The sequence below is a fragment of the Danio aesculapii genome, chromosome 23 (assembly GCF_903798145.1).
Source record: "Danio aesculapii chromosome 23, fDanAes4.1, whole genome shotgun sequence".
Taxonomy (NCBI): Eukaryota; Metazoa; Chordata; class Actinopteri; order Cypriniformes; family Danionidae; genus Danio; species Danio aesculapii.
In genome coordinates this window covers 38,723,008-38,738,837 of record NC_079457.1, presented here as the reverse complement: position 1 = coordinate 38,738,837, position 15,830 = coordinate 38,723,008, and the positions used below count along the sequence as shown (strand labels likewise).

The 15,830-nt window shown below is 35.0% G+C and overlaps 1 protein-coding gene across 1 annotated transcript in view; it reads right to left on the bottom strand.

Annotated features, from left to right (window-relative positions):
* xkr7b (XK, Kell blood group complex subunit-related family, member 7b) overlaps positions 1 to 15,830 on the bottom strand; it is a 157,700-nt gene that overhangs the window by 14,778 nt on the left and 127,092 nt on the right. Inside the window, exon 2 of the mRNA XM_056449301.1 lies at positions 5,193 to 5,392. Coding sequence (XP_056305276.1) covers positions 5,193 to 5,392 — 200 coding nt within the window. The remainder of the gene's footprint in view (positions 1 to 5,192; positions 5,393 to 15,830) is intronic.

The following is a 15,830-nucleotide window of genomic DNA, read 5'->3' as shown; positions in this document are numbered from 1 at the left end:
AATGTAATCTATGAATAAAATTGGTGGAAATTAGTCATCAACATTAATGCACGTATATCTTTGATTCATGTATACATATATGTTTTTAAACATCAGAAGGCAGTGGTGGAAAACGTACTGAAAAATCATACTTAAGTAAAAGTACCATTACAGGCCTGAAAATGTAGTGCAAGCAGAGTAAAAGTATCTGTTGTAAATATTACTAAAAGTATGAGTAAAAAGTAGATCTCCTAAAAGTACTCAAAAATAGTGAGTAGTGAGTATTACGCAGTAAAAAGCTGATGGATTTACATGTAATTTATGGATGTGTGTAAACATAACATTCTGTAATTTTGTTATTTCCCCACTGGCACACAATGTCATAAGACGATAATTATTCATTCATTCATTTTCTTTTCGGCTTAGTCCCTTTATTAATCCGGGGTCGCCACAGCGGAATGAACCACCAACTTATCCAGCACATGTTTTACGCAGCGGACTACTATAAATTAAATGCATTAACGTTTGCTGTGTTTTTTTGTTTTCACAAGCTTTGGCGACGTAACATAAATTCTGCTTTTAAATAATAGGTCACCTACAGCTTTCCTTATGATGCACAAAATGACATCAATGTTTTCAAAGTGCACTGCGAAGGGAGCACAATTGTAAACATGAAGATTGCTAAAACTGAACTGTAAAAATACTTTGAAAACAAATTACACCTAAGAGAGATGACTTTGATGCTTTTTTCATTCTTAATCATTCTAAGTTTAAATGTTAGAATGTTCTGAATGAATAGGGCATGGGGGGAATAAGTGGCAATAGAACACAGCCAGGAACTATGTTTCTAACTACAGCTCCAAAGATGTAGTTGCAAGTGCACAAGTTTGCGATGCAGTTAACGAATATTCGTTGGAACGATGGATTTGGGAAACATTAAATCACCTAACTATGTTTGTATCAATGCAACTTGCAAACTTAGTTGGCTAACAACGGTTTTAGGAAACGCACCCCTGGCTGGGTGTTTAAGGCCATTTCGATCATCATACAGTAAACATCTGTCATCTTCTCATCAGTGACATGCATCTAAACAGTCTCTGGGTCATTGCGTATGACGATTTTGGACATCTTCTTGGACACTTTTAATGCTTTCAAACAGTTTTCAGCAATTATAAAGAGCACGTCTTAAGGTAGTTTATTATAATGCGATTTACTTTCTATGTGCGATTTGATTGGACAGGAATCACAGGGCTGATTTTTCTCATCACCATAGACAAGAAAAAAGAAAGTAGTGACTGCAGGTTGAAGAAAAGTAGTGGAGTAAAAGTACCAATACTAAAAATGTACTCAAGGGAAAGTAAAAGTACACATTTTTAAAACTACTTATACATTACAATTCCAAAAAAAAAAAAAAAAAATACTCAATTACAGTAATTTGAGTATTTGCAATTTGTTACTTTATACCACTGCCAGAAGGCAAAAACAAAACTGAAACAATACAATATTCTAATCATTTAATAACTAATTAAAACTAATATTACCTGTTTATTAGTAGCTATAAAGCCAATTTTTGCCTTATTCTGCATGACCACATTTTTATCTTTTATTCTGATCCATACATACAACCAGAGGCGCCACTAGGGGGGGTGGGGCTGGGGGAGGTGGATGAGTTAGGAAGATTCTATGGGCCCATACATTTATGGGGGCCCCAGAGACATTATCAAGGGCCAATCCCAATATTTTTCAGCCGCGATACCAAACCATGCCACACATCCCCACAACCCCCCCACCCCCGCTCTTCACTTCCAGCCGAAATAACAACACCCCCCCCCCCCACCCCCTCTTAACTTTCAGCCGCGATAACAACACCCCCCCACCACTCTTCAATATCAACTAGCTAGTCAGAGGGGCGTCCCTGCATACAATTAACCCACAACTTCCTTACTAACTATTAAAAAGTATAAATTAGAAAACTGTTGAGGTAGCAAATAAAAAACAATGTTAAAAAAGCAAAGATATGAGAACATCTATATTATAGAAAAGAGTACACTTCAGAGTGCTCATTTCAAGTGCTCTTCTCTCCACCTCGAGCGCAGCATACAGATGCTTACTTTCACATAGACTTCACTGACACAATGTAAAGGTCAAAGGTGTGAGTCAGACTGACAGGCAGGGCCATGGGATCAGACTAAGAAGCGGAGAAAAAGCCAGCGAAAGAAGATAAGAAGAACAAGAGAAAGCCTTTCTGCGTGGTAGTTGGTAACCAAACCCATGACCCAGAATTAATCAGAACATCTCTGAGTCTGTTCAGTCCTACAGCGTGTCCCTGTGCGCTCTCCGTCCAGACTGTGCTCTTTCCCTTTCATTCCCTCCTCTCCTCTGTTTCTGCTGACTCTTCTTTTCCTCTCATCTTTGTGTCTCCAGAGAATTGTTCTCTCTTTCTCTCTCTTTCAGTGGTGTTTGGTGGCTTTACGAGGAAGGAAATTCCTGTTTCTGATTTTCAGCATTTACTTTGAAAGATTTTTTTCTATCATTTGATAACATAAAAATATATATAATAATAATAAAATAAAAAAGTCATAAATCACCATTAAAGGGGTAGTTCACCTAAAAATAAAAATAAAAATAACTCACTCTTGTGTTGTTTCAATCATCTGAGACATTTTTTCATCTTCAAACCACAAGTTAAGATATTTTAGATGAAATTCTTCATAAACAACAATAGAACCAAAGAACCAAAAACCTTCTCAAACCATCCAATGTGACTTCAGTGGTTCAGTCATACATAAGTCCAAATAACACAAACTAAGTTTGCCTATATCTTCTCTCACACAAGTGTTATTTTGTCCACAGTAAATGTGTAGCCTGACTTGATACAAAAACCATTGGTGAACAAAATGCAAAGTTTTTGCTTTTTTTGCGCACACAAAACTGTTTCGGGGGCTTTGTATGATTACAGTTGAACCACTAAAGTTACATGGAATTTTTGGTTCCTTTTCTGGCCTTTGAACGTCTTAGAACCATTGCTGTTTACACTACCTGACAAAAGTCTTGTTGCCCATTCAAGTTTTAAGAACAACAAATAATAACTTGACTTCTGGTTGATTCTTTGGTATTAGAAGTGGCTTATTTTACTAAAGTAAAATATAATAAAATATGATTTTTAATTATTTAATTAGGACAGTAAGGTCAGACTTTGCTTGGACACAAGTCTTGTCACTTACCAGAAATAATGTCCAGTATAGAATATAAAGTCATGGTGCAGTGAAAAAATAATGAATATTGTGTATGACTCCCATGAGCTCGGAGGACTGCATCCATACATCTCTGCAATGACTCAAATAACTTATTACTAAAGTCATCTGAAATGGCAAAGAAAGCCTTCTTGCAGGACTCCCAGAGTTCATCAAGATTCTTTGGATTCATCTTTAATGGCTCCTCCTTCATCTTACCCCAGACATGCTTAACAATGATCAAGTCTGGTGACTGGGCTGGCCAATCCTGGAGCACCTTGACCTTCTTTGCTTTCAGGAACTTTGATGTGGAGGTTGAAGTATGAGAAGGAGCGCTATCCTGCTGAAGAATTTGCCCTCTCCTGTGGTTTGTAATGTAATGGGCAGCACAAATGTCTTGATACCTCAGGCTGTTGATGTTGCCATCCACTTTGCAGCCCCATACTGAATGTAACCCCTAACCATGATTTTTTTCTTCACCAAAGTTGACTGATTTCTGTGAGAATCTTGGGTCATACGGGTTCCAATAGGTCTCCTGCAGTATTTGTGATGATTGGGATGCAGTTCACAGATGATTCATCGTAAAAATCTACCTTCTGCCACTTTTCCAAATGATCAACTAGAATTTTTTCAGTAAGTGTATGAGCGAGCTCTCAGAGTTCATCTAAAATATCATGATGTGTTCTGAAGATGCACAAAGGTCTCGGCAGACTGGAATAACATGAGGGCGAGTTATTAATAACAGAATGTACATTTTTGGGTGAACTAATGCTTGATAAAGTTGAAAGTAGCATCTCTCCAAGGCTACATTTATTTGAAATAAAGATATAGTAAATATGGTGAATTATTAGTAAATATGTCAATAAATAAGTCATTAGTAAGACTGCAATACAAATCTAATGAAACTAGTAAATATAAATCATTAAAATGAAATATAATCATTTTGGTCACACTTTACAATAAGGTTCCTTAGTTAATGTTAATTAATTTATTTACTAACATGAAGAAACAACGAACAATAAATTTACTACAGTATTTGTTCATGTTAGTTAACGTTAGATAAAAAAAAATTCAGGTGTTCATTGTTAGTTCATGTTAACTCACGGTGCATTAACTAATGTTAACAAGCATGGACTTGGACATTAGTAAATGTTCAATTATGATTAATAAATGCTGTACAAGTGTTGTTCATGATTAGTTAATGTTAGTAAATGCATTAACTAATTAACTTTATTGTAAAGTGTCACCATCATTTGTTTGTCACTGATATATCTATGCATTCGCTCTATATAAAAAAAAATTAATGGTAATATCTCTTTGAAAAAATACTAACAAAAAAAAAGCATCTACCACTCTCCTTTTTTCCTCCATGAATGTACCTGAGGTGCCAAAGTCATGTCATATGCCATTGCACAGAGTGTAACGTGTTAAGAGTTTTGTTTAATTCATCACAAGCAAACCCTCTTCCCAAGAGTGGCAATATGAATAAGTCATGATGATCACAGTGCAGTCAAGTGATCACAAGTGTTCAGTCTTTCTCATTTTCTCGCTCTTTTTCTCTCTCTCAACGCGTCTCGTTAACTATGCTATACTAAAAGCATCTCATGTGTCCACCTGGGTCAGTATGTGTGTGTGTGGGTATGTAGCCTATATGGGTATTTGTATGCATGTGTTAATTTGTGTGTATGCATGAGTGTGTTTATATGCTGTACAGTATATGCGAGTGGTCCCCACAAATGTAGCAATACCAGTAGTTTTTACCATTATTCTGGTCCCATGAAAAAAAATACAGCTCTTAAATCATAAAATAAAGTATTTGAAAATGTAAAACTGTGTAACGTATTCTGACAGGGTTGTGTTTAGAGGTAGTGTTGTGAGAAGAGGATATAATACACAGTCTGAACTGTATAAAAATATTACGTCTATAGGATGTCCCCATTAAACATAAAAAACCAACTGTGTGTGTTTGTGTGTTCTCACCTTGCAGTGGCAGTATGTGGTTGCTGTGGATCATGATGCTGAGCTGCAGCACTAGTTGAGGTGCGCTCTTCAGGAAAGCCTCCAGCAGACGCAGCATGTTGATGTCAGCGCTCTCGAACATCAGGCGCCAGTAGAAATGACGCTGACCCGGGCCACCATGCCAGCGGCTTTGCACACCCAGGTACAAGGTATGGACGTACCTGGAGACACAAGAGAGGAAATGTCAAGTGGTCGTTTAGATTTGGCAATTAAAGGCCAGGTGAAGTTTTTTTTTAGTAAATAGGGACCGAAATAAACACTTGTCAAGCAGCAAATGTGTTGGTGACTTGGTGTACAGTATTTTACCATTGTCAACTCCTGATTGTGTAATAGACTACCTCTTTCTACTAGCACAACGAAATGGAAACATCACCAGTAACACTTTATTTTAACCCTTTAACCGCTTGCTCTACCAAATGGTTGACCATATTTTGACAATTTTAAATAATGACTGTTAAAGTCTTATAAAGAGTGTATAAAAGAACAAGGAAGCATGTTCAATGAGAATCTAAACATTTTATGGCATACTTAAAAAAAAAAAAAGATGATTTAGCATTCAAAATAGTTTTATTTTGAATATTATTTAAAATAAATTGGTCTTACGCTTCCTATTTTTAGATTTTTATAGTTTATGTATTAATTACGGTACTTTTAGCATAAACTGACATATCAACCATTTGGTAGAGGTTGATATTTTCGAAATTATGGGATGTGTTGAAAAAAAAATGCATTGAATGTGTTAACTAGCGACATTTGGAGTTGAGAAATGCAATTAAAATTGTTTTTCTTGGTGGGGCAGTTAAAGGGTTGTCATTGATGCTATAGACCTTTTTCTTGGCTGCTGCATGGAGGGCATCACATCGACCAGCGTCTTCTGGTAGAATGCTAAGAAGTTACGTTTACAGTGTTTACAAACAGTAATTTGCGCTCCGAAAATGGGTTTCAATAGCGTTTTGAGTGGATTATGGAGTGTTTTTGTGACGCACAACTTTGAAAGGTGTGTATTAAAGGCGTTATAATTTGTCAGAAGTGGTTTAAGCGCGCGAGAAAAACGTTCTCCTAGTTCACGTGTCTGCCAGTGTGTGTGTTTTCCTGGCCTGTCAGCTGGTAGCTCAGCAGCTCTTCAATACACACACACGCACGCACACACACACACACACACGCACACACACACACACACACACACACACACACACACACACACACACACACACACACACACACACACACACACACACACACCACATGCAATACTTCACTGCATTATAGAGCAAACCAGATTACTGGCATGAAACTTAACAGATATGTAAGTCATCCAATTTACAAAAAGGACCAATAAAAGTCCGTTACTGATACTCTGTTGGCTGATTTGTATGTTCATTCTAATCATGAGCCGTTTGTTTCATTTAGTGTGTTGTATTTACCACAGTTTGTGTGTTTCTGTCATTTCAAAATGTCACAGTTATTAAATCAGTGTGCTAGTGGGACAGTACAGGTGACTTTAGCGATGACGAGGCTTCATTTAAACAGCAGAAGATGTCGTCTGACAACGAGTGGAAATGCCTCACAGTAGTGGTTTTCCAGGAGGTGGTTCTGATTGACAACAGTTTCAGTTTAAAAAAGATAAATGCAGGTAAAATAGATTAAAACTATCGTTTCAAGGCTGTCCAAACGTGACTGTTTACATGCATCAGCTGTCGACCGGAAGTTCTTAGCATTCTCCTTGCGCATACACGCAAATCACAATGGGTAATTTTACGTTCCAAGAAAAAGGTCAATTAAAAACCATTAACAAGGCCAGCTCACACTGTGCGATTTTCCTTCTCTCTTTTTTTTTTACAATCCTGAACGATTGTAGCATGTCAGACTGCATGAACATGGCTCCCATGTCACACTGTAAGATCTCAGCTGTCATAAAGTCAGACTGAACGACAATGAAGACACGCCAAACATGAAAGAAAACGCCCCTGAAGTTTGACGTCATCCACTTGTGACACTTTTACTATCCCGTGTTCTGAATTCCTCATTCGTGATTCCTCACAGCAAACATAAATGATCTGTAGCTGCAATTTTGCACAGGGCGTGTCTCAATAATAAAGCCAGGAAGAAAAAAAACAGTTTGACATTTCCCCATGGTCATTTGAATTGTTGCATGGATTATGTCATCAAATTCGGAGCTCCAATTGGTTCTTGAATTGACGCTCATCGCAGCTGTTATTATACTGCAGGAAAGTGTCTGAAATCTTTTGACTCTCCCAGAACTTCATCGGAGGGAAAATCTGATCGCAATGGGTACTAAGCGGCTGTCTGTAAACATGTCAAACCAACGATCAATGATCACTAATTTTAGCCTAGGATTTTGGGAATATTTTAGGATATCCTAAATTTGTCTCACATGTCAACAGTGTGAGCTGGGCTTAATACTGTTAGTTTAATTGGGTTTAGGTTTTGGGTAGGACTAGCGATGTAAAATGAGATCATACTTTATGGCTACTAATATACAGTTAATATCTTAATAATAGGCAGGTAATAAGCCAGTGACTACAGTAATAGCGTGAATTGTGACAAACTAACGTGTTACTATTTGACCTTTTGGATAAGACCTATAATACCTGAATTGTCATTTTTTCTCTATATGTTTTATGTATTGAATGTTGTTTTATTCCTTTGATTTTATTTTATCATCCTTGTTTAATTTGGATTTTACAATTTGTGTACAGCAGCATGGTCAATGACTGTTGTTGCATTGTGCTAAATACTGCAAGTAAAGCAAAAGTGAATTGAAAATGAAAGCATATCAACCAGTGTTAAGGCCCTGGTTTACTTCAAAGAAACTTCTTTTTGTTTTTCATTTGTTCAGAGAAGCTTTAAAAGGCTGAGCAATGATATACTGTTTTTGAACACTACACTGCAGTAGGCAGGGTTGTAGTTGTGACTCTCATAGAGGTATATTGGCGTGAACTCCTAAACACACATTCTTTTATTACATTATTTGCCACAGACAGACACTGAATATGAAACAATTTTTAGAACTTTAAAAGATGTGGCACAACATGATGGTGCTTCTCGTCTGATGTGTATCTTGTGTAATCTCGTGGATACATCTATACCTGGTCTGCTACTCGTCCCTCCGGTTTATTTATGTTGCTAACTTGGTGTTGTTTTTTTAAGCAAAACAATTTTAACTTCATCAAGCCAAATGTAATGGAAGATTCATTGTAAACCAAGACGAAGTTTATTAGAATTATTTTGAGAATTCAACTTCCACACAGTTAACTCAAGACAATTAGACTTAATCACTTGATTTGGACAACCAGAACTACTGCAGTTCATATTTGAAAAGTACGTTAATAATGTTTAATATTTTATTATATTATATATTAAGTTTTGGTGACGCAGTGGCGCAGTAGGTAGTGCTGTTGCCTCACAGCAAGAAGGTCGCTGGTTCGAGCCTCTGCTGGGTCAGTTGGCGTTTCTGTGTGGCTGGAAGGGCATCCGCTGCGTAAAAAACGTGCTGGATAAGTTGGCGGTTCATTCCGCTCTGGCTACCCCGGTTAATAAGGGGACTAAGCCGAAAAGAAAATGAATGACTATTAAGTTTTCAAGAACTGCTTTGTTGTTATTACTGTTATTTTAAACACATAAATTGCACAAGCAGCAATTTTTGAGTAATTTTTTTTAATTAGTTGTGTCAATGCCTGAGAATAAAATGAACTGAACAAGAGTGCATGGAGAAATTATAAAAATGTAATCTGCTAATGATCTCTTGACATGAGCAGCTCATGATAAGTGTGTTTTCAGTGTCTCATAGTGACTCTGTTCATAGTAAATGATCCACATGAATTTCATTTCTTAAAGTGCTTTGAATTTGACCCCAATGTGCGTACAATGTGCATTTGAAAAGGCCAAGCTTGTAATGAGAACGCTTTATAAATCTGCTGTGGTCAACAATAAAGAAGCATTTCAAAATAGAAGTTTTCTGCCAGGTGTCAAAGTAAAGAACAACAAAAACAACAACAACAAAAAGCATAAATATCAGTTTTGTAATGTAACCATTTTTATATAAAATAGAACTTTTAGAAATGTATAATAACTGTTAGAAGAACAGTTATTATGATCAGAGCAGAATTTATTTATACAAATAAATAAAATAATGTAATCTAAAATAGGACCAAAACAAGCTTCACAAAAGCAAAAACAACATAAAACTGAGGAAAATGAAGGCTTACATATTCAATATAACTGATGACGTAAACAATGCACAGGTGAACAAAATCAATGAAACAATGATTTACTTTTCGAAAATGGAAACACAGAAAACTGAAAACAAACTAAACCTAAAAGTCCAAGATAATAGAAACTAAAATAAAACCTGAGCATGACAACAACAACAGCAATAATAATAATAATAATAATAATAATAATAATAATAATAATAATAATAATAATAATAATAATAATAATAATAATAATAATAATAATAATGCTTATTATTTATTATTATTATTATTATTATTATTATTATTATTGTTATTATTATTATTATTATTATTATTATTATTATTATTATTATTATTATACCACCATGGCCTTGTTGGACAATGTACTGCAGGGAAGGATCAAAAATTCCAAACCAGAGTGAAAAATTCCAAACCAGACTACTGTAGTGAAATGATAAATCTGTCAACACTAGTACATTTTGCATACAAATATCCTATCGTAGGTCTGGAGAAGAGTTTACAGCATTTCCCCCTCTAATTCAACAAAATAGTTTACTGTATAAAAAAATTTAACCATGATTTGTACAACAATATGTATACTTATAAAAGATAAACAAATAAACAATTTGCAAAAATAATAGCAGATGTGTAATTTACCAGCCAAACAGACAAATCATGGGCTAATTATTTTGTTTGTTTTTGCCACATTAAGAATTGACAGATTAATTTACAATCAAGTTTGACAGGAAACTCAACAACACAGTTTATTCCTCTTAAATCCTTTTAATTCTCTTATTTATTCTTTTAACTCCACACAACTATTTTCCCTGCTGTCAATTTGTTATACTACATATACAGCTCTCTAACACTGAACAGATTTTAAAGTGTATTCTTATTTTTTTACATTTAGATTTTAAATTCATTTAAATTAATTATTAGGGCAACATGCTGTGTATTATATGGTTCCAAAAAGTGCCTTAGGGTAAAAAAAAGCAGCTGAAAACCAATTCCACCAGAGGAGAATCATTTCTAGCACTGCTAGTTGGAAGTTTTCATGGTTTAGAATTTAGTTCACATCACTATTTGCATATTCATAAAGTTAATAACATTCTTTGGACAAGAAAAGGATGCATCTTGTTTGAATACCTATAATTCAACATCACTTCGTTTACTGAAATGTAGCACTAAAATGATTAGGTTTTTGACTTGTCTTTAACCTAAACTGTAGTGTGTGTGACAGTTTCCTGTGACTTCCGATAAAATGCATGAATGATGTAAGAATTAAATGTTGTTACATTAGTATTATTTCCATTCTAACACATTATTATGCAACACATTTCCATTATATTCATTCATTCATTCATTTTCTTTTCGGCTTATTCCATTTATTAATCAGGGATCGCCGCAGCAGAATGAACCACCAACTTATCCAGCATATGTTTTACACAGCGGATGCAACCCTTTCAGCTGCAGCCGATCACTGGTGTAAGGATGGCTATATCTCTCTATAATATTAAACCCTGAAAACGGTTATGTAGCTCCACACGAGACAAGACCACGAGAATGGTCAAGCACTAAAACAATAAACTTTCTAATCTGAGAAGAAGATCAGCTAGGAAACCAGTTGTTCGGGTTGTCTCGATCATGCATCCTGAGCCCCCCCTCTTTGTCCTGGAGTTTACTGTCTGAAAACTGCTGTGAAATTCTCTAAAGATCAGACCACGAGAACTAACAGGCTGTAAAACAATTAAACTTTATAATCTTCAGAGAGGATCTCGAGAAAGCCATCTGGACAGTTGATCCATCACCTATCCTCAGGCCCTCTTACCCTCCCCAGTTATACGGCCTGGGTCATTAAAAAGGTTACTCAGGAATGACCAGATTTCAAGCTTCTATGGTGAAATGATATAAGATGTATATTTGCAGTATTTGTGAATTTTAACTTGTCATGCTTAGTGTCATTTTAAATGTCTCTGTGTGATTGGTAAAGTGGTCTTAATTTCTTTGATAAGATCTTTGCCAGATGCTCCACTCCAGGGAAAATGGTCTTTGTATCAACTCATGACCAGGCAAGAGGCTTGGTGACGCTTTTATTGTCTTGAATTTATGACGATTTGAGTATTTAGGCAAAGGGTGCAGAAGTGTCTGTGGGATTCTGTAGGCAGGATACCCCATTGCAGTTTGTGAGTCTCTGAGCTCTGCATCAGGACTTATATGCTGCAATGTATTTCTACACGGTCAGGTATTAATCTCTAACTTAAATGTATCTTCGAATAATTGATGTTGTACAATCTTGATTGGCTTATTTTGTTTAGTTATGTGAATTGGAATGGAAAATCTTTGCCTGACAAATAAATGTAAAATTCTTGTTTAACTCTAATATCTCCTGAAATCATTTAAATCTAGTAGATTGTTTAGGCTGATGTTTCCGCAGCTTACGACCAGGATTTGTCATACATTCAGGATCAATGGATGGAGCATGGGCACAGCATTAGAGACCTGATGATTTCTGACAATCACTGACTTAGTATAATATAAATTAGGGGGCTAAATACAACTTTCTTTAAATATGTGCAAGCATGGGGCGGCCAATTATTGCTTAAAGGAAGTAGCTTTCAGTTATATTCTTTGACTAAGCTAAATTAAACTTTTCTTTAAATATGTGCAAGCATGGGGCGGCCTATTATTATTTAAAGGAAATTAGCTTATCGGCTAAGAATCGGAACTGGCGAGGTTGTGTCCGTGAGCAGATGTAACTGGTCAGCATACTGACTCTAAGCGACTTCGGGTAAATGATGAACCATTACTTGAGAATAAGGATTTATTAGGTTAATCAATCTAAATTAGACCGAATCACAACCTATAAGGTAATCAGCTTGAATTAGATAAATCTAAAATTATTATGAATTGGAGTCAGATTAAAATTCGGAGTTGGAAACAAATTAAAATAAATCTTAATGAATAAAAATATTTCTTTTCACATGTGCTAAAAGGCTTACATGCATTTAACCTTCACCCATGCTGTTAGTTCCGTCATAGGAAAAATAGATGGGCCCTTACAATTGGTGACAGACCCTAGTGATCTCCCATAAAGTTTCAGGCGAGTGATGTCTTTCAGCGCAAGATTCAAAAGAAATGCTCCGAAAAAAGAGGTTCGAGTTTCTCTTCTTCTTCTTCCAACTGTTGAGGTAAGTCAATTATTTTGCTTTTTAAAGTGTTGAGGGAAAGATAAATGCATCTTATATAGACACATTTTGTAGAATGAGTCGGAATACTCAAAAAAGGATAGACCAGAGACCGTAAAAATCTGGTTGGGCTTAAGAATTAGACAAAACCACATTGTTCGTCAGGGACATAATAGCAGCAGAGTGGGAGAAGAATGAAAGCTCTAAACCCAAAATTCTCAAAATCTCTTCCAGAGATTAAATTTTAAGATGGAATAACATCATCCAAATTTTATTCTGGTACTTAACAGAGAGCGGCAAATGAAAATCTAAATTCTGAATATAACTGTTTCCACTAAGGGTTGCTTATTGCGCAAGTTACAATAACTTTGCAACACTGCAAACAAGCAGCATTTATATTTCAAGAATTTTGAAATTTGTAATTAGATTAATTGGAAATTCTTATTGTAATCTTTGTATTAAATGTAATGAAAAGTCTTCCAAGAGATATATAAAAACACTGAAAATAGTTTTTTAAATGCTGTTTAAGACTCTGTCTAAATAGTTAAATTATTACACTATTATGAGGTTCAAAGCTGTAAGGCAGATAAGGACATGGTCAGTGTTGGGAGTGTTACTTTAAAGACAGAAGAAACAAATTAATAATTACATCACTAAAGTTGTAGTTAATTTATGTTTCCAATGGCTTTGCCTGAAAAGTAACTCGGTTACTTGATAAGTAATTTAATTACTTGACTAAAGACTAAAATGCCACATAAATTGCATGGGCAATAGAAAATAAACAATCAGGAATTTTTGTATTGTTTTGAGAAAAAGACAATATGTTTCAAATAAATGACACTATATTTCATAAATTCACATTTTATTGTTTGAGATAGGTATCACCCTACTTATCGGAATTGAGTTATATAGAACCATTAAAGTTTTATATAGCATTTAAGGCAAGTACATTATAAGTCACTGTAATTAAGCTACCTAAGAATGAGAAATAATCCCTCACTTAATTCTTTGCGAAAAGGTAATTTTAAATTGCAGTGACTATTTACTTTGTAACTAATTACACCCCACACTGGACATGATAAGATCATACATCTACAAGATGTGTATTCTGCATTTGCCCTTAAGTGCCAAACTTTCAAACATTCACATATGAAGAAAGATTTACAAAAGAAAGCTCACCTAATAACAACTAAGCTCAAAATAAGAAAATTGTGACTAACCCACAAAATTCTTTAAACCGAGCAATGATTGACTTGGAGATGTGCTTGCAATTCACTAAATGTCCAGGCAATAAAGTTTACGACTGGTTTCCAGTGTGACTTGATCCTGTATTGATAGTGAACATGTAAGAACAACTGTAGCAAAGAGCCAAATCAAAAGGTGACATTCCAAAAGATCAATAAGATGATAATCAGTCATCCTAGACAAATTACTAAACAGCCACTCCAGAGACCAGTAATAAAATGATTTTAAAATGTATACTATGTTAAGGTAATATGATTTATATCGTAAGAACATTATGATATTGTATATTATCACAGCCAATAATGGCGTCCAATCTCATTAAGATTCAGCATGATTTAGGAAGGAAAAGAAAATTGAAGGGTGTAAAATGGACAAAGCAGGTGTGAAAATGAGAGTAAATGCATGTAGCAAGAAAATGAGGATCTTTCTTAATGTTAAAACATTAAAAAGAAGTCAGCAGATAGTTAAAGATGGAAAACAGTAAGTAGCTAAGAGAGGAAACGGAAAGGAAAAATAATCAAATTAATAAGAAGGAATTTCTTTATCTTCTAATAATGCAAAAATCTGTGATGAGAGAAATTGACATGTCCAAAAATTATCAACTAAAATAATCGATCTGATTGGAATGAAAATACTCCCAGTAGAAACAACCCAATAGCAATGGCTTTAAAAGTTGTAACTAAGAGACAAGGAAAGGTACAAATCTCTCCTTTCTCTTGAAACTCTTTGGGAAAAGTATTCTTAAACTAAAGTATCCCTCTCTGGGCTAGCCATCTAGTATTAAATCTAACCAGTAGATTGATTTATTTGGACATGCAATCAAAGTTGTGTGCAATATAACTGGCAGAAAGTTCTATACAAAGTACAGAGATGTAAATGGGGAAAAATTTTGATCAGCATTTTTAAATTTTCATTGCTAAATAAAAAGCACAGCGTCCAAATTGATGAACTGATGCTTCAAACGCAGATCTGACCAGTGAGAACAGAAATTACCTCAGTAGATCTGAGCGTTATAAAACTCACATTATGGCAGACTGAAAGTTCAAAAGCTAAAGAAATTTAAAAGAATATGCTCAAATTTGACCATCAATGCTCAGTTGATCTGACCTTTTGCTTTGCAAAAACATAATTATGATAATAAGATGTCTTTGTAAACCAACACAAATTAAATTCTAATTGTATGTAAGTTGATGCCAATTATAAAACATGTCTAGCTAAGACTATAAATGGGAAATTAAAGTAGTACTATCTATTTTAATATAATTTGTGTAAAGGCTCAGATAAAACTGTGTTTTTTCTCTCTGCATATTTTACCATTCAGGTTGGCGTCTGCCCAAACCTGCCTGTATTCAGACAGGACACACAGCTTGACATAAGATGGGTTATAAAGGTACTTAAAGAGGCCAATCATACCCAATAAATACACTAACACTGCCTGTCTACATGGCCTCCCAGTGTAGTGCTGGATCTAAATTTTGCAACACAAATTATAACTAAACCTTACCCATCTCATGCACACAAACACACACAACATACATTCATTACTGCAACCTCAGTATTTTTAACTGGTATATGTCGACTATCCAGGTTAAAATTATTTACATCATTCAAATCTATCATACATTATTCACTTCATACATATAGGACAATGTGGAAATATTACTTAAATATCAATTGTGGTAAACAATTTTGCAACTCCGTGGTTTTTTCAAATTGCTGTGTATTGATATAGTAATGTACAGAAGACTTATGCATGGCTACAGTCACATAACAAACTATTTCACTTGTGAATTAGCAAAATCTAAAAGAGACTACTAGTCTATTTAGATGTTCAATTCATTCATGTTTATTCATTAGCCCTGTTGCAAAATAGTAGGGCCCACTATTTTCCAACAGTGACTTTTGAGAACTCAAAATTGATAAGAACAACTAAATCTAAAAATGCAGGC